The 27,705-nt window shown below is 23.9% G+C and overlaps 1 protein-coding gene across 2 annotated transcripts; it reads right to left on the bottom strand.

The window, feature by feature from the left end:
• Nucleotides 1–27,705, bottom strand: LOC103576444 (scavenger receptor class B member 1). 2 transcript variants are annotated; one of them, XM_014440747.2, is made up of 8 exons: nt 27,483–27,705; nt 9,356–9,611; nt 8,781–8,922; nt 4,851–5,051; nt 4,357–4,581; nt 4,101–4,263; nt 3,757–4,001; nt 1–2,879 (listed from the first exon to the last, which is right to left on the bottom strand). In XM_014440747.2, the coding sequence occupies exons 1-8, from the start codon at nt 27,508–27,510 to the stop codon at nt 2,529–2,531; spliced, it is 1,611 nt and encodes a 536-aa protein (XP_014296233.1). In that variant the 5' UTR covers nt 27,511–27,705; the 3' UTR covers nt 1–2,528. The 2 variants fall into 2 exon arrangements, with proteins under 2 accessions (XP_014296233.1, XP_014296232.1); XM_014440746.2 differs by lacking the exon at nt 27,483–27,705 and adding an exon at nt 14,412–15,042.

Below are 27,705 nucleotides of genomic sequence, written 5' to 3'. Positions count from 1 at the left end.
ATTCACACCATTGACAATATTAATTAATAATCAATGATTAACAAAACATCTCTGGCAAGATTCATATTATTAAATACAAATAAACATAAACAATAGTATAAAAGATACAACAAGAAAAAGAAATATTAATTATCACAATTTTTGTGTGAAATTCCGCACACTTAGGCCATATATACCTATATATATATATATATATGTGTGTGGGTACATCCAACATTTCTGGTATACTGTTGATAATTATTATTTCGAAATTCAAGAAATATCATTTTATCCATATAATGTAGTGTATGTGCGAGAAATAGCCGACAAAGTTATTTATTGACAAAACTAGTAATTTTTAATTCTCAAGTTTATCTTCATTAAAAATGAAAAAAACGAACATATTTTATTATTCATTACAATAATAAATATTTGGCCAATGTCGCGGAATTATTTTAAAAAAATATTTATAAAATTAAATATTCCCTATAAGTTGTATTTATGAGTACATGATACACCGATAAAAAAATGAATTATTTAGATCTCACATAACGGATAACATCTGACAATAATATTTATATGAATGAATAATATTAAGTTGCTTCATTATCCTTGACTAAAAAAAAATACATATATAAATACGGCAAGATTTATTGTCACTTAACATGTAGCTTTTTCTTATTTAACGGAACTAAAAGTTAATACAAAAGTCTGCTATTAATATGATTCAAAAATTTATAACTGACATTTAATTTTTTTATCCTTTTTTTTTTCAATAGTGACTGTGTTAAAAATATAAAAGTCATGTCAATAATATTTTTGTTTATACTTTTTTATGCAGTACATATATTTATATATAACATCGATTGCACTATTTATGAGATTTACCTGAGGTAATTATTTATTTAAATGAGATTCAAAATGTTTACTAAGACTATTAATGAGCAATATCAGTATTATATTAATTAATTAATTAATTATCAGCTAAATGATATATTTACAGTATTTACATTGATATCAAACTCTTAGAAAATACATTTTTTCATTTAAAAATGTCTGTCTTGAATATCATGATTACGTATATTATTATTTTTCATCGAATTCAGTACTTGTACCATTAATATCTCCACTACTTGTACAAAGATTTATGATTATCACTATGAATATTAATTAACCGGTGAAATTGTTGGTTAAAAAACTTAACCGACGTATAGTTAAAAGTAACTTTTATCATCTGCACATTTTTAAATTAATTTTTACCGTTGGTTACTTTTTCGGTTATTTTTCCACTGGTAGTTAACCCCTCGTCAGTAGCGTAATGAGCGTGGCACCGACTTTTTTACACTTTATTTTTTTTTCTCAAAATTGCTTGAATTAGTAGCTTTGAAAAAAATTTAATTCCTTCTTTGAACTGTTGTGAAAATTTTAACGCGATTTACAAGCATAAAAACACTTGGAAAATATTAATAAATTTTAATATTCGAGACCGAGTATGAGAAAGTGGCGCTCTGCCACCTGGTGCGAGAAAGTGTCCAAGTCATTTTTAAACTGCGATGTTGCCAAATTTTTACTGCGACCATTTTATCCTTTTTTACCACATGTGGTACAACTATTTAAAGTGAAGTGATTTTTCAGGTTAGTTTTTGCTTTAATTATTTTATTTACAACTTAATTGTTATTTAATATTAATGATTTTATATGAGTGTAAATGTAGCAGGTATACGACAATTTTATGATTACATATAATAAAATTAAACAATTAAAATAATAAAATTTTTAAAAAATGCACGTACTGAATTTTGAATTTTCTAAATATGCATTTTTTTATTTTTATTTTATAAACATTTCATTTATTATTTCAAAAATTTTCAGATGTTCGCTAACTTCAATGAGTGTGATTTTATTTATATAAAATTGTTAATAATATTCTTATTAGAAAAACAAATTTTTTAATACTGGGACAACACATAAAAGTTGCGGTTCGATATTTCCCTGATTATGAAATATTATTTGAAATGATTCAAAACAATTGGAAATGATTTAAAACAACTTGAATCCACTAATATATAGATGTACACTTAGCATGGATTAAATCATTTTTCTTAATCAGGGTTGGCAACAGCGCGTTCAATTTAACACGGTTACGCGACTTAACTTGGCTGGAAAATGCACGCGACCGACGAAGGGTTAATGATAATCAACGCCGAAATAATGAACAAGTCAACCGTAATTTTTAACGGATTTCTACGGATTTGAACACACTTTAATTTCCGTACTGTTTATAATACTTTTTTATCATATTTCACTCTACAATTCCTATCCCTGTTGCTATTTACTTTTGTGTAATAATATAAAACCAATTATTTTTTTGATTAAATCATGAGAGTATAAAAAAATAATAAGTATTCAATATTTGTTCACGTAGAAGTTGATGAGGTTGGCGTGTTGTGAGACATGTTGTACATTAATCTCGACATTTTATTTTCAGAATCACACTCATACGTGATTCATTTATCGGTTTTCGTATTAATTCTTCCTTTATAGAAAGATTATACAAGATCTTCTTTGAACTCAGAATTAACCATCGCAGTCATTGGCGTCATTTCTTCTTTAGGTTCTAATAACGAGTTGTAGTAAGTGTCCATCGGTTTCGCACGGAACGAATTACGTTTTTCATTGAAGAAGTTAAGTCTTTTTCGTTGAAGGTCTGATTCAAACCATTGGACTGCTCTTCCAGATGGTCCTTTTGGTCGGTATAATAATATCTTCACGATACTCCATACGAGGAATATTATTCCGCCAAGGAAAAGCGCGTAAGTTGCGACATCTTGCACTACTGGTAATACATTTAAGTACAAAATAAACCGGTTATTCATACTTTCCGGAAGCTCATACATTCCCTGAAACAATCAAAGTTAAAGATTTAATTAATAATTAGTTTGTTGTTAATCATAATTTAAAATGTATCATTCTATTCATGATGAAGAGTAAATCGGCATCGTAATCAATTTATTTATTTTTTTGAATACATGGTAAAATTGCCACCCGAGCTGTAGGCAAATATGCGGGATGAGAGTTCCTAGTTTCCTCTCGTGTTGCACATACTATTTTTTCTCATACCAGGCCGAAAGTTCGTAAAACTTTTATCCCATTTCATGGAGAGACAAGTCGAACTTTCGGCTCCGATACGAGAAAATTTTTTTTTTTTAATTAGAAGCTTTTAAAGTATCACTAAGCAGGTCTCAATAAAAGAGCTGTCTGTATGCTCTTTCTCTAGTTGTTCCAGTGAGAGCTTAGAATTTTACCCCCACGACTATTCATTTCCCCACTATTCTTCTAAAAAAAATTTGTACGCATGCGCAAAGCAAAATATTATGATAGTGGGGGAATCATTGCGGTCAGAACAAAATTGGAGCTCACTGAGACGACCGTAGCAGTCCGTATCTGTATGACTAAAGTCGCGTTTTTTTAGACTCATGTTGGATATTAATGCTGCCATTACGATATTCAACTCTAAGCTTTTTTTTCGTGGATTACAAGATTTTATTTTATTTTACTAGAGTTTTGAATATTCGCTATCTTATGCAGAAGAAATCTAGCAGTAATGAGATTTTTTTGTTGACTACAAAACATTTATGTTTTAATTAATGCATCAATAAATTAATTTATTTCATTGAATTATTATCAGATGTTTACCTTGTATTGATGCAACGATAAAAAGTATATTGTAATTTTCAATTTTTTATTTACTGATTTATGGCAATGAGTATTACTTACGATTTCAAACCACAGTAGAGGTAACACGAGATTGGAAAAACCCTCGACATTTGAAATTCTGCTGATATCTTGCAAAGCCATGTTTATTTGAAAACGAAAAGCTAAATCTACTGGAAGTCCTGATTTAGGTTGAATATAAAAATACGATTCGTGTTTTTCTTTTTCGGGTTTAAGACCTTCTACCCCTTCAAGAAGCGAAGGATCTGATTCGTAAAAATGAGGATACGATAAAGCAATAGGGAATCCTGTGGAAATAAATAATTATTATTTTTTTAAAGAAATAGCTTCAATCAATTTGTAATCAGTCATGCTAAACAATTGATAATTAAAATATAAAGGCTTACCATAATAGCAATCAGTGACATCAATTAAACCTGGCTGTAAGCATCGTCCTTCGCGACAAAAACATTTATTTTCAGAATTATTAGCTCCATTGTCTAATTCATTGTCCATAAATTTGTATTTATATGTATGTAGACCTTTAACATCTTTCTCACCTATCCGTACCTATTTATAAATTTTAAATAATTATTAATATTAAGTTTATTGAAATGAATTTTAAATTTCAAATTTAACTCAATGATGAATTAAAATACATACCATTTTAGCACTACGACAAAGACTTTTTCTGTAAAATATTAGTGTGTCATTTGGTTCAATATAACTTGGAAATTTGGCTCCATCACTTGCACCATTGACATTTCCACATTTTCCAGTCCATTGAGGTAGATTGACATCACCATTATATTTTTCAATTAGTCCAGTTTTTCTTATGTCTTTTTCTCCGGTGTAAACAGTTTCAAAATCACCATCAAAGTCATACATCTATTTCAAAATAAACTAATTAATTTTACATAGTTTACTGTATTAATTTTACGATCACTTGATTTTTCGGCCATAAAAAATTTTAATATTAAGAACTCTTATCATTTTTTTCGTTCGTTTTATGGTGAATTTACGTCAAAAATTACAATTTTGAAAAAATTCTTATGTTCGATTGAAAGTAGAAAACAATCATTTTTATGAATATCGAAACCGATAGACCATTTAAAAAAAAATTTTGAAACTAATTAATTAAGTAAGTAAATACATACCCGATCGATCAATCCAAGTTTGTCAAATTTAATCCATGATGGCATAAAACTGTTACCGAGTGTAACAAGACTAGATTTGTAACCAAACATAAATTCTCGTGCTGTCATTCTAACAAGTGGATGTGAATCTGACTGTTTGATCAAAGCATTCAATGGCCAAGTTGTAATTATTGAAGCATCTTTCATAACATTGGCGATGCTCTGTTAAATAAAAAAAAACAATGTAATTAAATAAATCAAAAATAAATTCAAACTTATGTACATTAGGGTGACAATTATTTACTTTATTGTTATAATTTAATAATAAAAATAGAGAACCCCTGAAATTTAGGTTATTCAATATTTGCATTTAAAAGTTATTCAAGTACAGAGAAGATATATTTCAATTAGATGTTTTAAAATTTTTAAATGCGACTTTGTAGTATTTTTTGTAATTTTTTTTCGGCTGAATAAATTAATAGTGTGGAAAAATATTTCATTTTTGAAATAATAATTTAAAAAAATTAAAAAAGGCTATATCTGAAATGCGGAAATTCGGGACACCAATAAAATGTTCGATAGATTTAAAACTGAGGGAAATAATTTTTACCCTAAAGTGCATATTAATTTATTTAATAAAAAGAATAAAAAATTTATGACGAAAAATAAAAAATAAAAAATTAGTAATGGAAAAAAACTGGATACGTCAACATTCAGATCAAGTTAGTAGTTAAAGAGTAGTAGATAAATACATACTCACAGATTATATCCTACAGTTTTATCTATTTTGTCAATAAACCGATTACATGTCGACAAAACCCCTTCGTCACAACCATCCTCCTGCTAATTGTCATCCGGTTTACATTATGACGTAATGCAATACACAGATTTTAATTCCTAATTTTAAACATTTTATCATCTGTCTATGACGATTAAATAATTTATTCGAAATATATTGTTTTTTATTATTTTTTGTGTTAATTTTTTTTATTTTTAATTAAGTATTTAGACTAGAAAATTCTACTTGCTTACAAATTATTACTAATTGTAGCGTGTGCCGTTTTTATATTATTTTTAATCAGCGCAGTCTATAATTGATTAACGTTTAACTAAACATTATTAATCTTATCCTTTGAAATTATTCATAAATCAAGATTACGTCAAATGATTAAAGATAAAATGATAATTATAACGATTATTATTTTTAATTACCGGTTTTTAATTCCATTAATACAGTTGTTTGAAATCATAACGATAAATTTTCTTTTTTTTCGCAATTTACTTTTTTTTTTAATAAAAAAAAAATTATTTATTATTTAAGATTTTAATTAAGATAATTTTATTGATTAATAAAAATTTTTTTATATAAGAAGTAAATTGTAATTGAAATAAATTTTGTGTTTGTTGAAATAAATTGTGAGATTAAATAAATAATTTAAGGAGAAAAAAAAGTTTTTAATTATTCTTTTTCTTATTACATTATGTAATAGAAATATAAATTACAGATTAAAGTTTATCTTCATGAATGTTCACTGGTAACATCTCCATATTAATTGTATCTCGAATTTTTAATAGAAGTCAACGATTTTTTTTCAAATTAAATTTTGAAGAAATTAAATAAATTCTCAAAATTTTCTGGGATCCTAATTTCGATGGAAATATTTTTTTTCTAATATGAGAATTAAAAAAAAAATTCCTTAACTCAAATTATGTTCGGTATTTAATGAAAGCTTTTAGTCAATAGATTTTTATAATTTCCAAAAATAATTTCAAGGGTAATTTTATTAGTCATTCAGAAAAATTTGATCATTAAATAATATAAAAATTTTAATTAGTTACAATGTAATAAAGTTGAAAGTCAATTTTTAATCCTAATTTAATTCGTCCTAATTATCTTCGTTGATTACGGAGTTCTAACGTCGGAATAAATATAATACTGAAGTTAGCCGACGTCTAATAATTTTTGGATTTTTTTAAAAAATGATTAATTTTAAAAAAAAGTATATTCCAAAAAATTGCGCTCATAGTTTTGTAAATTTTCTACACATGCATATTTTTAGTTTTTTTTCTACAATTGATTTGTTGAAAAAAAAAAAATTTGAAAATTGTTAATTGCCTGTAAACAAATTATTTATATGAGCATTAAAAATTTTTTACTTTTGAGCTTCACTTCATGAAGTTTTACTATAAATAGTAAAAGAAAAAATCGTTCCTTGAAGTAAACTTCAAGGAATTAAAGGAACAAAAATCGTCCGCCATGACGACGTTTACTGTACAAATTTTTTAGGGTAAAAAGAGGATGGAATTATTTGACTTTCTTGAAAAAAAAATAAATTCAATGATTAATTTAGATTACTCGACTTAGAAATATTAATTCACAGTTTGTGACTTTTTATATTTTTGAATCGCGACAACATATAAATATTAATAAGAAATAAAATTACACTGAGAGTAGTTTACTATTTAGCATTATGTCTTGTATATAATTACTTATTTTTCAAACATGCGATATATATTCTAATAATTGATGACTCACTCATTATTTTCTTATAATTTTATGTTATTATAAATTAAAATGTAAAGCGAAATCCCGTGTTACTCATTCCTCCCTCACTGTTATTTTCCGTAACAGGACTAATTTTGTTTATTTTCAACATATTGATAAAACTTTTTTTTTTAATCCTAAAAAGTTAATGCGATTGACCTTGAATAAAAACCGGATTTACAAATTCGGAAGATCATCAGGTTGTGAATTATTACACTAACTCAAATACCGGAAATAAAATATATGAGTAACATGAAAAAAAAAATAAAACATTTACAGAATAGCCTCGAGTTTTATTGGTTCAAAAAAAAAGCAAAATTATTTATTTATTTATTTAAATTTTTTAAAAAATGATACATGAAGAATAAAAAAAACTCGTGTAAATTATTCTCAAATTAATAATTCGAAGTGAAAAAAAAAATAATAATTAAATAGCCAAAGGAAAACCAGTTTTTGGGTGTAAAAAATTTGTACATGGAATAAATTAATTAGAAAAACGTTTTTATCATCGGAAACTAAAATGACACTCTTGTTATCTATTTATCTGAATCAAGGAAATTTAATAAAAATATTCCATTGAATATATTTTTTAAAAAAATTCATTATTTCTATCAAATTTTATTGTTAAAAATAAAACAAAACGAAAAGTAAAAAATGTTATAAAAAAAATATGTATATAATACAAATCAATAAACCCCATCTACAACGCAGACAATCAGGTTTGTATATTTGTTGACTGAAAACCCGCTGAGTGGAAATTTTTCGGCAAAAATTAAGACAGATTACTTTTTTATACAACTGGTAATTTTGCGAGCCAGTTAAGGAACGTTTGTTTTTTGGTAATTTTCTATAAAAAACGATAACTTTTGGTCGACCGTTATAATATTCGGCCGTCGACATCAGCCGAATAATTTTTTAAAGCCTCGAAGTATATGTTACAGTAATATGTACTGCATATAAATGAATATACTCAAAGAAATTGAATAATATATTTAGAATTACCATCCAGGAAATTGTAATGTTTATATCTGCCTTAAATTCTGGTATTTATTTTTAGATTGAAAACTAAAAAACTGACCTCAAGAATTATTTAAGCAAATCAAAACCAAGTCAATGCGAAATATCTAATCGCGGATTTAAATAAAAATAGATAACAATACTAATTCATTATATTATTTTTAGACCTACTTTCTTATTGATCTCGATTTTATCAGACTCTAAATCACATGATTTATTTTGTTTATAAACCTAGTTATGATAATCTTTAAGTGTTATCACTAATATTTAGGCTGTTATGATGCAAACTTATTTTCTGGGACATGGTCTATTATTTTAATTAAAATTTAATGTTTGTTATTATGAAATTTATCATAAATTCTTATAAATATATATATTATTGTACCTACCAGTAATGCAATATTCGGTAAGATGAGAATGTCATCTTCAGCTCCACCACTTAATTCTGGTATATATGTGAGTGGATGCTTCGGAATTGCGGTAACTGTTCCATTTTCATTAAAGGTTATGTTTGAATGCTCTAAATGTTCTCTAAACACATTAAATAAAAAAATTTTTCATTTATAAATACATTATTGGAAAAAAATAATTTTATTGTTTGAAATACAGAAAAAAACTAGGCTTCAATTCAATTAATTATATTTGGAAATAAATTTAATATCTTCTCTGTACTTTTATATAGAACAGGGTCATAGGATACAAATTATTGTTATTATTTTTTTCAAAATAATTTTAAATCTATTCAATAGATTTGAAATTATTTCACGGCAATTTTAATTAAATTTTAATCTCCAATTTATTTTTAAAAAATATTATTTTAAGTATGTTAAAATTTTTTCCATTTTTTGGGACATTGTATGTTGCTCACAAATAAAAAAAAAATAATTTTATCAAAAATTTTTTGTGCAGATTGTAAGGACTTTTATTTTTAATGAAATTAAAATTAAAAAATAAAACTAATTACCTGTAAACATACGGGCCGATTTCTTTGAACTTGAGTTTAGAATCAATGCCTGATATATATTCTTCACGATTAGTTACGTTAAATAAGTAAACTTTTAGGTACAATTCAACTGGCGGCTTCCTCCACAATTCAAAAATTTCACCATTGTCGCTGAATATAACTTTTAATTTAAAAAGTAGCTCGTAGGGCTGAATCACGAGTATTAACACACCAAAAGTTATACCAAGAAGGCCTAAACTCATAAATGTGAAGATACCTGATGACAAAAAAAAATTTAAACAATTTATCTTGCAAACGAATTCAAAATCTATAAAACTAGAGTAAACTATATAACTAGAGTAGTATTAAGTTTTTTTGTCTTAAAAAATTGAACGTTTGAAACAATACGGAACAATACAATTTTGTAAGAAGAAAATTTATAGAAAGTGTGAAAGATCATTTTTTATCGCATATAAATAAAATAGATCTTAAGTAACCGACTGTAAAAATTTCAATTACAAATGAAATTACATTATATATATATATATAAATATTTTTACGACATTGTAGCATTAAAATTATTTATGAGTTCACAAACTAATAGACAAATAATTCATTTTTTTAAAAATAATGTAACTGATATCCCATCAATTTTTGAATTCGATAAATAAATTATTGATGTAATGAATAAAAAAACCTCAAATTTGAAATATGATATAATAAAAATGAATAATTTTTTATTAAAAATTTTTTAAGGTGACGTAATTAATTTTTTATTCAAATCTAATTGCTATTAGTTACATCATTATGGAGATTGTAAAGGAAATAATTTAAATATTTTAGAAATTATTGATAAATTATTAGTTAACTGAGGAATTAATTATGTATTTTATATTAGTAACAAAATTTTTTTTATTATTTAAATAAGTTATGTCACGTCAGACGAAAATGTAATTTATTTTTTTTTTCATCATAATTAAATTTTCTATTCGTTTATTTGTTGCGTACAATAAATTATTTAAATAAAAGGGCAAGAAACTTTCAAATATTATTTTTGTCATCATATTATGACACCAGTTTTACTTAGATTCCATAACGGAATTATTCAATGGGTTGCCTAAAAAAATATAAACAGAAAAATATAAACAGAAAATACGGAAAATATGAATTAAAAAAAATTTTCTAAAAATATTAACTTTAAGGATTAAACCAAGAAGGGGAATATAAATAAAACTTAACTAGCCAATTAGTTTAAAATTTTTCAACAGTAAATTTTTTTTAAAAAGAATCCGGGTATCTGGTGGAAGTTTCTAGAAGACTATCAACCGGTTTTCACTTTTTTTATTATTTTTATTTTATTTATGTATTTTTTTGTCGAAACCTTTTTTTCTGTTAGATGCATCGAGTTTAGTGACGTCTGAAGCAATCTGATTCAGGATCTTAATGCATGGTCCTGAACCCTGCCCAACGCGAGCTACGCTTTGATCGCGAATGACCATCAAAAGAAAAACCCGAAGCTTCAATTCCCTTAGCTAATTTTATTACGCGTAAATATTTTTATTTATCTATAAATAAATACAAAATTTTCCAACTCACTAATAATTATTATTTAACTGTCATACACATATATTAATATATGTAATTTTTCAATCCAACTTTTAATGGAGACAAAAAATTATAATAATTAAAAATATTAATTAAAAGTGATTCCATCATCAGTTTAAATATTTTTTATAATTTCAAGATCAAGGTGAAAGACTTTATTATTTCACCGTGAACTCTTAATGTATTCAACTACATTACTTGGTAATCGAAACGATCATATAATAAATTTATTATATGCATTGACAGCAGATATCTATGCAGTGTAATTAAATAATAATTGTAATATATATATTTATTTAAATTTCTTCCTTAATTATTAGCGAGTGTGAATGTGGCAGACATAAGATAAACTTAAAGTTATAAATAAACAGACTAAATAATTGAAAAAAAAATATTTATAAAAAATGCACTTATTAATTTCAAAATTTTTTAAATGCCCATTTTTTTTAAATTTTATTTTATCAATTATTTACTCTATTCATTAATAATTTATAATTTGTCTGATGGCTACATTCACACTTATAATTATTATTCATTTTTACACAAGAAAAAGGATTTCTTAGCGTAAGAAATTTTTTTTTACTCACCCTAAGAAAATTTTTACCCGCCCCAAAAAATTTTGACATTCAAAATTAAAAAGAAAAATTTTTTTGGGACGAAAAAAAAATTATTTTGGGGCAAGACTTTTTTTTCCTGTATAGTAGATATTTAATATCATTAAAAAATTTAATTATTTTATAATGTTTTTACATTGTATTTTTATTACAAATATTGATAATAAATTGACGTGATATTTTTTTTTATTATTAATTAATTTAATAATTCATTTGAATAAAATTCTAGCAGTTGAAAATGAATAATTCGCAAATTTGTTTTGGGGCAATGCACTTTACTATCGCTCTTTTAAACTTATCAAAATATATATATATATATATATATTTATTTATAATAAATATAATAGAGAATATTGACAGATAACAAACTACTATAATGTAATAATATATCAGTTGTAATAACTCTTATTCGTAACAAAGTTTATGGCAACGAACTGTGCATTTTTAATAAATGTAAACATATATATATATTGATATAAATTTATTTATCAATTAAACCGTAATAAATTCTAAATATATTTTATAATATTTATATACTACCAGAAAATAATTTGCTAAATAAATATCTCGCGATTAAAAAAAAAATTTCTCGATATAATTATTATCAAGGATAAAATTTTTTTATTTTAAAATTTTACACGATAAAAAAAATGTTTATTTAATCAGAATTCAAATCATTCTGATATATTTGGAGCCGCAAAAATAAATAAATTTTTTTTGTACAAAATGTAATGCTAATTAAAAAAAAATAAAGTCAATAAAATATGTTCTGAGCAATGTTTGCTTCTAAAAATATAAAAAATACTAATGCAAATTTTTTTTTTTGTAAAATAAAAAAAAATACACATAAATGGAAGTAGGAAGTTTGTACGTGGAATCGTTTTGACATTATGAGTAATAGTTATATATTATAACAACAACAAGATAAAGCAATATTAATATATTAATAAAGCAATGGCGATTTGGTTAAATTTTAAAAAATAATTCCGTTCACGTTATGCGTGGATTGTCCAGTAATTACTTCATTATTTTACCTCGAATTAGGCATCAGTTTCATAAATCATGAACAACAATTTCATATTTATTATTATGTTTTACCAGATTTATTATACCATGCATAGATTCTAATCAACGTTCAATTTGAATTTTTTTTTTTTTTTAATAAACAATAAATTGACTTAAAAAATATTAATTTATAAAAGTAACTGATTAGTAATCTAAAACTATGTCACTTATTAAAATCAACATTAAATAATATAAATAATTAATTTTTCATTGTACGCGGAATTTATTCATACATAAAAGTATGTAATATATTATAAATTAAAATCATCAAATAAAAGAGATAAATTGTTTGTTTATTATTGCAATAGTAAATTGCGCCAGTCAACGCATACGTCTGCTTGTGAATTTGAATTAGCTTGGGTAGTACAGAGCAGATTACTGAGTATTCACTTCTGTATTAAAAGTATACACTAAGTATTATAATAGCTAGATTGTTATATCTATACACTAAACATATATATATACATATATCTATTTAGCAACTGTGACTATCGTTCAGATCATATTATATTATATGTATTTGTTGGTGACTAAGAATATTTATCGGTGAAAGCATTTAACTTTTATATTTATATACATATACTTATATTATAGTATAATATTCTATGATTTATAAGTAAATAGAATCCCCAATTGATAATTATTTTGTTGAATGTACTTTCGATATTATTAATTAAATATAATTAACGTTAAAAAATTACATGTTGGGAAATAAATTCAACTTTTTATTATATCATTTTCCCATACTCAATATTTTTTATTTAATAGATTACTTAAAACTAACTATAATATATGCGTGTCAATTTTAGTGGCTTTCATTATAATGTCATACATAATACAATATATGAGCAATACTAATACCAATGTGATTGAAAATTTCATAATAATTGAGACATTTTAAATTACATTTCGATATTGGAAATTAATTTACAAGAAAAAAAGTTAACACAATAAACGTTAGTTTTCTTTAGACTTTGTACGATAGTTAACGATTGCATCATATATGTACAGAGTATTTGATCATTTAGTTGTTGTTGCACTTGAGTTGTCATTTGCGATTGAAAGGTATGACGCCTAAAAGCGATACCTGATGTGATAGTTATCTTTATACGGGCAATGACACGTGTTATTTTTTTAAATTAATCCACATATGTTTTATGTTTCAAAATAATATATAGCGACATTAATTTAAATGCTGTAATTATTTTGTCAATAAAACAAGTCCAGGTGTAATAAAAAAAAAAAAATAAAAAAAAAAAAAACATAATAAAATTATTTTATAAACTGGTTATAATTACACTTGACTTCATTGAAAAATTAGTATGCAAATAAATATATTTTACATTGACAGTTAATTGATCTATTGCATTTAATATAAATTCTCAAAACAGCATGGGGTTTTCTGCAATGACGCTTATTATTTAAATTTAATTGTAAATAATATACTTGTAATACCACAATTTAATAGTGCGCATGTGTATGTGTCAACTAATACCACTATACTGTTGCAGTGACGCCTAATATATATAGATATATATATATATATTTATATATATAATATTTGACAATATTAGTACGGGGTTAACCGCGTGGTTTAAATAAATCACATTTGAATCTCCCGCCTATATTTAATTTATTGTCCTAATTTTAAAACAGAATCGATGCGCTTTTGATGATGTGGTAGATAAATTAACAATAATAATATTTAACCCATATATATGTAAAGTGATATATTTTAATTTAATAATTATCAATTATAATGGGCAGTAAAAATATTTATTATGAAAACTTACTCTTAGGCCATTTTCGTCTGCCGCTGGAATGTACTGACAATGTTCTATTGAAAAATTTGTTAACTACAATTGCGGATTTTGAATGAAGATTACTTGGATCACTATCTGAATCATCAAGATCATTCGCGCTTGGTTGACGATTAACATTTGCATTGACAGACGTGTAATGTCGCCCAGCCAAACGACTCCAAATAGACATTAAATCTTTCATTGTGGTATATGTTCTATTTTTTTATTAATATTACTATTTTTAATTATGTATATTTAAACTGTTAAATATTATCAATTAGACAATAAAGTGGTAATAAATCACTATCACTTTGTAAATAATAATATTTATCAAATTATAAAATCACTGATAAAGAAAATATTTGACGACGTATCCGAACGCGTGTCGTCTATACACTCATTTAAATCTCTGAATACTTATTTCAATGGTAAACGCAAGTATTGTAAATTTATTCAAATTATGTGAGGAGTAAACTCAAATGTAAAAATCTAGAATAGCCAGTTATATTTTTGTTTTAATTGACTTGGTAAGATTTACTGCTAGTACTCCCACGAAAAATGAACCTCCCGGCTTGCGATACCGTGCAAAAGTGCAGACACTGATTGAGCGACTTTGAAAAATAACGTCTGCTGGTAGTCATGGTACAAGTACCCCACTACCCTTTGATTGAGCCTGGGTATTTTGAGTGGAAGTGGTGATCGCACGTGGATCTTTGGCCAATAGTAAACATTCATTCGTTTATATACTTTGGTACGTCTTGCAATAAAAACTATTACTTTTTAAGTTTGTCACTATACTCTTATTTCATTATTTTTATCAATTAAAAATAATTACCAATTATTCTTGAAAGTTAATTAACAAAATATATGATTCATCAATATTAGATTTTTAATTAAAAAATTTATACTTTTTTTTTATTATTAATGTTAAAATTTTGTTTTTAATTTTTGTAAGGGTCCATTTTTTTATTTTTTTCTTTCAAATTTCAAAAAATTTTTTTATAATTTTTTCATTAAAAAATTTATACTTGACATTTTTTTAAGATTTCGTTTCTTGTATTTTTGTTTATTAATTTTTTTTAAATTTTCTATACAATTTTTTAACTAAAATTTAATTCAAAATTTATGAATAAATATTTTTTTAAGCAAATTATTGACAAATAATTTATTTTTATCATTAATATATAAATGATTAATTTAATTTTTGTAAAGCTCCTCATTTTTTTGAGTTTTTCTTTCAAATTTCAAAAAAAATTTTTCTAATTAATTTTCTAATTTTTTCATTAAAAAATTTATACTTGACATTTTTTTAAAATTTCGTTCCTTCTATTTCTGTTTATTAATTTTTTAAAAATTTTCTACACAATTTTTAACAAAAATTTAATTCAAAATTTCTGAATAAATATTTTTTTGAGCAAATTATTAATCAATAATTAATTTTTATTATTATTATATAAATTTTCTTTAAACAAAATTATGTAAACACAAAAAAATTTATATCTAATCCTTAAAAATTTAATTTTTTGTAACTTTTGTTTTACAGAACTTTTACTTAGACGTAATTTATGTTTTATAATCGTATGTAGACACTTAAATTTTTAACACACCAAGTAGTTAATAATTTTTTATTTGATAAAGTTATCTGTCTTTTTTTTTTTTTTTTTTTTTTTTTTTTTTTTTTTTTTTTTTTAATGAATTCCAACTAGTATGATTGTCGTAACCTCGGTCCGTTCAAATGCGGAATTGCTAAACGCACTTTTATTCTATCAATATTTATCTTATTCTTTGTTTTACCTATGCCTCAACATTTAAACAATTAACTCTAACAAAATTAATACTCCTTATATCATGAGTTTTCAATTCCGTTCATTGATTCCAAGCATAAGCAATAATGAAAAAAAAAAAAAAAAAAAAAAAAAAAACTTTTAATTCCAAACAAAATATAAATAAATAATAAAACAGGACACGTAAACTAGAATGTGAATTCCCGATGACAAAACAATCTGTTAAATTTATAATTCGCATGAATTTGGTGACGCTGATTATTAAATTCTCCGATTTTGTTAAAATAAATTTTTAATTAACCTTGACTGTCTTGCACTTTTTTCTTATTAATGATGATATCGAGTTTTTTTACATTTTTTTTTCTATCATATCATACCTTTTTTTATTATTTATGATTTTTATTCAGTAATATAATTAATATAATAATATGCTTAATATATAATTATAATTTTTTATTTCAAAAACTGGGTTTTTATCTGAATAAGTATGAGGACATTTTTATTCTTTATTCGTATACGTGTTCATACTAAATCCATATATACAATGAAAAGCTCTGTTTAAGAATCAAGGCCATAAGGAATCGAAAGATTTAAACGTGAAGGTTGTTGCCCCTTATAAAAAGAATCGAACAGGAATTTTCCCTCCATTTATTACGTCGATTTTATAATTATCGATCATATAAACATTCTACATTATAATTAATTAACCCTCTAATTATTTTAAAAGATTATTAAACCCTTTATTACCACAATTATTGAATAGTCATATTGAGTATTTAAAAAAAAAATTTTTTATTTTTAAAATTCAAATTATGGTTAAAATATTTTATGTGTGTTTGCAGATCGTAAAGAAAATTTAAATAATTTATTGAGACTTCAAAAAAGTATTACAGCTCAAATTATGCGCCATTAAATCAAATTGAGAGACAATGAAGACATCAACATCACTCAGTAATTTAATGTAAAAAAAAAAGTAAATGATAAGAAGATATTTTAAAAAAAAGTGTTTGCTCTTGATTTATATAACCTTGGATAAGTTCGAATCGCTTAGGTAAAGTTGAAACACGTTTACCTCCATCGTACTCACTATATTCCATTCTCCACACATTTGCGCAAATACTCTATTACATTATATATTTTTATATATATATATATATATAAATATATATCGTACTTGTAATTTCCTTTGATACGATATGCGATACGAAAGCTATACTACATACTTGCACTTAAGTAGTAACAACACGTGAGTAAGTTTTATAAAATTTAACGTGAATACCAGTCGCATTTAATGCGCTCGGGCTCAGACTCTAACTCTGACGCATAATAAAAATAGAAAAATAAAAATATAATAACAACTATTTTTAGTGACCTTGATTTGCGATTAAATCTTTTCTTGAAAATTATTTTTTATGAACTTTTTTTATTTTGAGCACTTAAATATCCGACGATACTTTTTTTGCAAACTTTCCGGTTTTAAAAAACGGAAGTATATAGTATTTATAAAAATGAAAATAAAAATAATATAGTTATTAATTTAAGAAGATGAAATAATTATTTTTTTATTGACGTCATTGATCACATAATTGTAGGAAAAGTCGGTTAATAATTTTCAGTTACGTATAGAAGTTAATTTAGTGTTTACAATGAAAACTCATGCTCTGAACTTGATATAAAGAATATATATTTATGTTAATTATTTTTCATTGATAAAAAAATTATTCAACTGAGTATAAAACTCGTGTAATCAATTAGACAATTATTATTTAGCAATACAATATATATATATATATATATATATGTATTTCTTTTTTTTTTTTTATAGTGAGTGATAAAAAATATGAAATAAAATTATGATAAAAAATGACACTGAAGGATTTTTGAGACTTTGATTACATGTATCGCTAGTCTCAATTCAGTCTATCATTTTCATTAATTGGGACATGTATTTAAATTTTATTTTTTCCCGCCGTATAAATACGAGAATAATTAAAAAGTAATCAGTAACATAATTTGCAAATTAAAAATTGACGCGTATCGTTTTTTGTTGCTTATCAATTTTGCATGTTTTCACATAATCAATCATTATTTTCTATGTATGATTGATTGAGATAATTATTAAATTGATTTTTTTTTTTATAAATTCTGATGATATAATTATTTTGTTATCGGAAATAGATAACTAGAAAAAAGTGATTGCTTAAGAAATTCAATTTTTTTGTGATATTAATAATTATACAAAAATATTCAATAATATTTACATTTGATATTTTTGTTATTTTAAAATCGTAAACACTAGACAAGTTATGGTAAAAATAATGTAAACAATAATTATATTTTACATATATGTATCGCTATAGTGATACTCAGCATATGTTAGATATTATATTTTAAAAGATTAAGTCACGTTATGATAACGATATATTCACGTTGAGTTTATTATTTTTGTTTAATTACACGCTTATCAATGTGCAGTCAATTTAAATTCTTAGTATTTTGTGTTTATTTTTATATTTCCGGAATTATCGGAACATAGATTATTAAATTTAAAATAAAGTATTTAGTATCAAATTATTAAAAAGTTCATATATTATCAATTGGAGGTGACTGACCTGAAAAATTTTCAAAAATGGATTCCCAGTCATAACATTACAGTCAAAAATCTCTATATATACTCTAACATTCCTGAAATTAGTTCACTCTTCACTTTTTAGTTTGATAACTATTTCGCCTTCCATATAAAAGTAATTGTGATATTGATAAACGGGAAAGAAACAGCTTTTTTTATGTTTTCGTATAGGTATCTTTTCAATGTAAACTGTCAAAATATTTATCACTATCGGTAGCCGCCACCGATTATTTTTCGGTAGCCGTTACAGATTGGTAATCGGTAGCGGCTACCGATTTTTTTTCTGTGTACGTTCCTTCTTTTGATGTAAATGTAAAAATAAAAGATTGTAATTTTTTAATGTTAAGTTTTCCTATCGGAGATAACTATTTTTATCAGAGATGATAAATGTCACTATCTAAGAAAGTGAAATTAAAAAATTTTTCAGATATAAAAAATATTATTATCTGGATGGCAACTAATACGATCGACAACAGTAGATATTATACGAAAAAAAATGGTTACTCTTTAAAAATGAATTAGTAAAATTCACTGCGAATTAGTAAATATATATTTAAAATTGCTGTATTGTCTTCGGTATTTCTGTATTGTTCGACCGAGAAAAAAATTTATCATTTTTTTTTTTCTTTGAAATTTATTTACCCGCGTGAATATTGAATATTTATTAAAAATTTAATACTTCATTTTTACAAAAATTAATTTTTATTAAAAGAGAATAAAGGATGGTTAAACCAGAATTTAGGAAATCTTTTACTTTGATTCTCTTTTGATATTCTTGACGTGTGAAACGGGAAATATTATCATCAGCAGAGTATCAAAAGACAATAAAAATGACATGGAGTTGAATGAGGATGTCATATCACGTATAATTCTCCTTTGGTTCTCTTTAGTTATGAAACACAGGGGAGAATAAAAAAAATTTACAGAAAATCAATTCTTCGACTCGGGTATGCACCGGTAAAGAATATCTACACTGTCAGTGGCGTTATTTTAACACCGGTCTAGAATATTTACACCGGTGGCGGTGTTATTTTTACACCGCTTTCGGTGTTGAAATTCAACACCGGCGATTTAAACATCTACACCGCTTGGACACCCCGGTGATTTTTTACAGTGAAATAATAAATTTTATAATCCATGCCGTCAGTTTTCTAAGAATCACTTAAGATTTGTAAAGTTCAAATAGTAATTTTTCTTGCATAGACAATAAATTTTGATATTCATCCTATAATTATTTACGTTTTAATTTAAAATTAAAAAATGACTATTTAGAATGATAGTATTTACTGATCACTTTAATTTTTTCCATGTATGTTATCATTGAAAAAGTAGCAGTTTTTCTTTTTCCATGTAGTTGTATCACAAGTATGTCGATAAGCTAATCTATAAGATTGGTGTTGATCTACGCTGCCGTAGACTAAATTCCTACTAGTACGAGCGGATTCAAAACATTGTTGAGCTTCGATGTATTAGACACGTAACAAACGGAGGCAGATAGTACATAGAGTATCCCCATGTGTCTATTTACATGGTTCGATGTTGAGTACATATTTCATAGGGATCATACATAATTGAAGTATAACAATTTAAACTTATTCAAAGCTCTCAATTTATTTTGCAAGCTTTAGATAGACCTATACTTCACTATCCATTTCACGGTAATAAATAAACATATTGTTAAATTGAAAAATTATTTATTATCAGAAACTGACTCGCGAGAAAATATATATATCCCAGCAGAATAGTATAGGTGCGGCTTATATTTTTAGTATTGTCATATGTATGCTATTTTTCCGGAATATATTCCCGGATATATATTTTTTCGTATGGGAACAATGCAACAATTTATTGACACTATTTTTCAACTATTTGAATACTAAATTTTGATGTCAATAGTCCTGTTTTTCGAAACAGGTGAAAAGAGATTATACGTAATAATAATATCAATATGACATTTAATATTAATAATAGATAAATTTTTTGAAACCATTCTCTTATTTAATGCTGTTAATTTAATCTGTATTTTTACGGTTAATAAATAAAATTTTATTATAAATATGAAGCATTTAATATGATCATTGATCACTCAGATATATCAAATATTCACATGCTATATTATCTTTATTACTATCGCAGTTTTCGTGCTGTTTTCAGACATGACGAAATTTTTTAGATTTTTTTTCAATCTTTCGTCTGAACTGGGAATCGAACCCAGATCCATTCGACGTCATGTCGAGTTCAATTTCCAAAGTCTTCAATATCATGAATTCATATGAGATGATCATAAGATATCAACACACGAATTCGTTCTTATTATTATTGTTATTAATTTATAAATAAATATGCATAATTTATTAATTAATTTTTTTTATTAATTATAATATCAAGTTGAACTTATTATCTTATAATATTTTCCTTATAATTATATAAATATATGTTTATCAATAACTCAAAATTGAAAGTTCATATTTTTTGTTTTATTATCTTAATATGTATGTTTTTATTTATTTTTTTGTTATAAATAATAAACAATTATATATTATCGTGTCCGTGAATGTCAGATGAGAGTTTGGAAATACAAATTAAATTAATTTATCATGAGTGTAAATGTAGCAGACATAAGACAATTTATAAATTTTAAATAAATAATTTCATTAATTTGAATAATAAAATTTTTAAAAATTGCGCGCGCTGATTTTTTTTTGTTATCAATATACGCTTTTTAAATTTTTTTTCTACTCAAAAAGATAAAAAATTCCTAATTGTCATCTACATTCACTCATAATTTATCAATTTAAATTTTAAATTATATTTTAATAATTATTTTTATTATTTTACAATCAATTTTTTTTTTTTTTACAGTGACGCGTTTTAGAAGAACACGTACATAGTCATTGAGCAATCGATATTTACTTGAATTAAATTTATAAATAATAATTCGTTGTGATAATTTTAAAATGAAATAATTTATAATTTTTAGGAAATCAATAATTAATTTATTTAGCGATATTTAAATACATTCAAAGGTCAAATGATTTTTTCTTAAATTCATTTTAATTGTAAATAAATAATCATCTTTTAAAAATAAAAATGTTTATTTGTAATTTATATTATATGCAACCAAAATTTGTCTTTTAATTTATATGCCCGTTTTGTTCCGTATCGTAAAATTTTTTCACTAGACATCTCCATATTTTTTTCTAGTTTTGTAAATTATCCAAGATGTCATAATTTTTTTCTGATTAATTGATGCTAAAAGTGATGTAATATTTATGATACTAAGGTAGAAATTATAAATTATTTTTTTTTTTACGGAAAATAATCAGACGTCGTTACAGAAATTGTTCAATTTTTGTTTAGGAATCAGAAAAAAAATTTTAATCATTTAACATATTCAAAATAACATCAATTACAATCATTGATTCGCCATTAAATTTTTCCACTGCATATCAACGTCAGTGCAATGAACAAAAAAAAAAAAAAAGTTAATTTATAAAAAAGTTGCCGTAAAATAGGTTAAATAAAAGTGTGGAAATAAATGATTGAATTTTATTAGTATGATTTATGGAAAATTTTATAAGGATAAAATTGATATAAATATAAGGTACGTTTGGATGTCAATTTATAATAAACTAGACGTTAATTATGTCAGTTAACTCGCGGTCATGTAGGTATAGATACTGCGTTCAATTTAAGTGATCAGTCTATACATACATGTTATATATATACATATATATAAGTATAAGTACATAGAGTACATAAGAGCAACAGGTAGTTTAACTATTGCTGCAAGAATGTATTATTCTGTACTTTTATCACAGAAATATCATTTTCCACAATGTTCCGTTCTGTGGCAATATTCATTAATATTTAATATACACATATATTTATATTGGTAATTTTAAATCCTGTTTAAATTACACCAATCATTGTGTCATTTAAAAAATTTTTGTTCTTACATGTATAATTAATTTTTAATTTTTACTTGCGTATTATTAAAACTTGTGTGTAAATGTAATTTTTCTTTAATTATTTTTAAATAATTAAATATGAGATGTTTCATTTTTTTTAAATTTACCAGATGGAAAATTTAAAAAAAAAAATTTTAAATGTTCAGTATTTAATAAACGTAAATTATAAATTATAACAAAAATAAAAATTTAAAGTTATTTATAGACTTAAAAATTAGTTAACTTTTTTTGCAATTCATGCATCTTATTATTTTGGAATGACTTGCTGGTATGTCTTAAAATATCTTGCTAGTATCACTGTAATAATAATTTAAGTAGGTAGAAAATGTTTTTTATTTTTTATTCTTTTGTCAATGAATTGTTAATAGTAATTAAATAAACAAAAATAATAAATTAAATAATCGTGTCAGGGTTCATGGAAAATAATGCGGAAATAATTATAGGAAATGTACTTTGCTTTTATAATATACATTATGCATTAATTTACAATTTATTATATTGCTCTAATAAAAAAAAATAAATAAATAAAAAAAATGATTGCTGGTATAGAATGCCATTAGTTTGGTTGTTTCATAAACAACATGAATTTTAAAAAAAACTCTAACATCATCAATAAAATTTTTTTTAAATTTTTTTCGAGAAAAAAAAATTTATTATCGAGTTTTACAATCAGTAACAAAGTGGAGCTACGGAGAATCATCAACCCTTGAAACTTTCCGCTCATAAAACGGGTATTGGGAATTAAAAAAAGTTAATCCTTGAACTTGGGATGATAGACTACCCTGTACGTAAAAATATAATACTGTAGGATATTAAGAAATACCCGTACCGGGAACATGAAACAGGTCCTTGATCGCTTTGAGCTATTTAATTTAAACCATTCGAAAAGTCCATTGACGTCATGACTTTTTTATTTATATTAAGATTTATGTTTTTTTTTCCAGCTGTTCCCGCTACCTGTTACTAGGTCGTTATCAGTGGACATTGACTCTTAAATTAACGTCGATTATTATCAATTTTTTTAATGTTCATATTTTCATTATTTTGTTTATACTTACACGATTTTTTCAAACGTAATAAGTGCATTGATAAAAAAAAACTATAAAGAAAATTTTGAATTTTTTTTATATAGCTTAATTTTTGGGCTAGTATATTTATTACAAAATCTTTAAAAAGAAAAAAAAAATTTATAAATGAAAAGAAAATTTTTGAATTTAAAATAATAAATGAACTTTATATGTTTGTATTTGCCAAAAATTTTATTGTGGCTTCAAAAGTCTGAAAATTTCAAATAATTTAGTTGTGTATAATCAAAAATTTTTTTTTCTTGTTACCATATTTCTCATGTCAAATAAACTATAGCTATTTTTAAATTGAAAAATGTCTTGCTGAGATGCACATGCGAAGTACAGATTACGTTTGCAGACAAAGCAGTTTTCTTTTTTATTATGTTTCATATTTTTTAAACCTTTATAACTTACACCCGACATTAAAGATTTGCTTTTTTTCATATGCCACAGTCATATAAGCGATTGATAAAAATAAAGAAAAAAGTCAAATAAATTTTTTAAGATGCATTATTAAAAAATAATTCTTTATTTTCAGATCTTTGATATTAATAACAATAAGAATTGATAATAAAAAAAATTATCACAAAGTAAAATATACGAAGTTCATATAATAAAATAAAATGCAATAAGAATTGAAATGCAAAAAAAAATTATATACATATTTATAATTTTCAGATAATATAATAGAATAATTTGATTGATTTGACTATGGCATAAATTGCTTATATAAATTATAATTAATAAAAAATGTCAAAATGATATCAGGAATTTTGAATATACACAAATTTCCCGCGTGGTTTTTTTGCTCACTGCTTAAAATAAAAGTATACACGAAAAAAAATTATTATCAAAGTTCATTTAAAAAGGTCGGGCGAAATCTTATAAAATTTGACATTTTATATACACAAATAAATATTTTGTTTTGCTAAAATTATAAAATTACATGAAAAAGTTTCGTTAAAATTTCGTAGATAATTATATAACCGCAAAATAAAATCTCATTGGAAATCAACGAATTCAAAATTTCAAATATTTTGAAATAGAGTTCAAATAAATAATTTAATTATTTTTCAAATAAAATTAATTGTGTACTTGACAAAACTTGATTGCATATTTTTTAAAAGTAAAACAGGAAAAAAATATGTTCTTAATAAAAATAACATTAATGCTTTTTATATTTTCATGTCAAATTTTTTGAAATTGTATGATCTTTGGAAATGATTAATTAAGATATGAAATGAGAAATTTGTTCTTTTTTTACTATGTACTAAATGATTTTGATTTATAAACAGAAAATTTTTTTTGCTTCGAAATGACAGTATCCTGTATATTGTCGCTAAAAATATTAAATTTAAAAATAATTTTTTTATAAAATTTATCTTTTTCATACATTAAATGTTCAGACAAATAAATTTTATTGAAAAACATTTTTTTTTTCAATATAAAAAAAAAAATAAGTTTTAAAAACTTAACTATACTATTGATGAATAATATTAATTCAAATTTTTTTTTTATAAAATATTATTTAAATAAAAAATGAATAATAAATATTTATCAATAATAAATAAAATTAAATATACGAAAAATCAACGAATAAAAAATATAAAATAAATGAAAAAGTATTAAAAGAATGCATAAATAAAATAAATAATAAATTTTCACAGCGAGAATAAAAAATTGAATATTCAAAGACACGAAAGAAATGAATCACTTTGATCGAGGTAAGACATTGATTTATTTTTTTTTCTATAAATCATCATTAAATTCTCGAACTTTCTGCAATTTATTTATTTATTACTTAACAGATCAATATGATAAAAAATAAAAATTTTAAATAAATAAATTTTTTTAAAAATACAGGAAGAATCTTCTGACAGTGAATTTTATAATAATAATAATTATATGTCGGGACTTGATTACTATAAGAATGGAAATAACAAATTAAATGGTAATTGAATATTAAAAAAAAAAACAACAAAAAAAAGTAGTATACTAAGTTGTTACAGGTAATTATGAGGTACTGAGTCAAATCTGTCAAGCAAAAAGTCGAATGATTATTTATCTTATTCAATGATATATATACTGTAAATGTAATTGACGAGGTAGTATTAGCTACTGCTAACTTCTGCTACTAGTTAATACCTACATGACGCATAAACTCACTACAACGTATTATTTACACCTATCGTGCTCAAAAACAATTATTTATTGCAAATTGTGGTATGCAATATAAAAAACATTTTATGCGTCGATGCTTCATTATTTCTTTGTAATTAAATTGTATATATTTCTGTGTATATGATAAAAATTTATAAAGAATTATAAAAAAAAACCTCATAGATAAAGAAAAATTCCATTAAAATGTTATGAAAAAATTTTTCATGTAATTTATTGTCAGAAATTTTAAAATTCATTTATTTTTCAATTATTTGTATATGATTGCACTAAAAAATTTTCAGTTTAAATCCTGAGTGAATACGGAGCTGGTTACTCTTTATTAATTTAATTTTTTCGGATTATAATTCACTCTGATAAATAATTTACTTTACGATATTAAAGTTAACCGATGTCGTATCATTTTTTTTAAATATTAAATTATAAAAAAAAAGAACAAACAAAAATATTTAAAAAATTGTACCTTGAGTTTTTTTTATTTTCTACATGTGCATATTTTTAGTTTTTATTTTTTTGTTATTGATTTTTTGAAAAAAAAAAAAAAAAAAAAAATCTGAAAAATTTTTATTTTCTGTTAACCAGGATCATTTTATTTTAATATTAAAACTCCGGATCGGAAAGTGTGGATTGAAATAAAATTTACATCACATAAAAGTCACTCCGCTGGAAAAGTTTTCTTTTCATTACGTATGTGGAGTGATTTTTTCAAAACTCCGGGATCCCAAGTGGAGTGTATCCAGATTTCAATAAAATGCAAAATCGCTCCGAATCCACCCCGACTTTTTTAAGAGAATAAGATAAATTTTGTGACAGCTATGACTTAGTTCAAAATAAAATTTACTATTGGATTAAACTCATGTACTTGTTATAATTTTGATATATATGTAGATAAATTCCTCGTAACATAAATGTAATATTTTTTTTTTTTTTTTTTTTTTTATAAATACATTTTACATGATTTATTATAAATTCCAACATAGATCTCAACATATTTCTCGTTGCAATTACAGAATTTAAAATACCAAACATATATACAAAATTTATCTAACATCTATTAATATTCAATTTTTCGAAATATATGAAATATTTTTTTTCCACATATTTAAAAATTTTATTGAGGGTTGCCTCAATAAAAAAAACAAAAAACTACAATTTTGAGTTCAAGATAATTCAAATTTTGGTACTCTGCTGTCTCACCGTTAATTTCAGCCCTGGTTAAAAGAAACAATTCAAAATGATTAAAGACGATTCAATGTTATTGAAAACAATTTAATTCTACTACTATATAGATTTACTCCTATAGATATACATTTATCATTGAGTGAATTGTTTTGCTTAATCAGGGAAATTAAATTAAGACAAAATATTTCAAAATTTTATGTTGACATTAATTGATAATTAATTTATAAAATAAATATAAAAAAAGTACTTACGAATCGATAATCCAGCGTAACAAAACATTTTGACTTGAGTAAATTTAAAAACAAATGAAAATTTAAAAAATATATTAAGTAAGGAAGTTAGCCATGAACAGTAAAAAATAACAGAAATGAAATAAAAGTAAAAAACACTGGAGTATAACAATATTGTTTATAGTCATTTATTACTCTAGCTGCTGTTTCCGGTAAACTTATTAATAAACTGGATCGCCGTCCA

This window comes from Microplitis demolitor, chromosome 1 (genome assembly GCF_026212275.2).
Source record: "Microplitis demolitor isolate Queensland-Clemson2020A chromosome 1, iyMicDemo2.1a, whole genome shotgun sequence".
Lineage (NCBI taxonomy): Eukaryota > Metazoa > Arthropoda > Insecta > Hymenoptera > Braconidae > Microplitis > Microplitis demolitor.
This window is presented reverse-complemented; position numbering and strand designations above follow the sequence as displayed.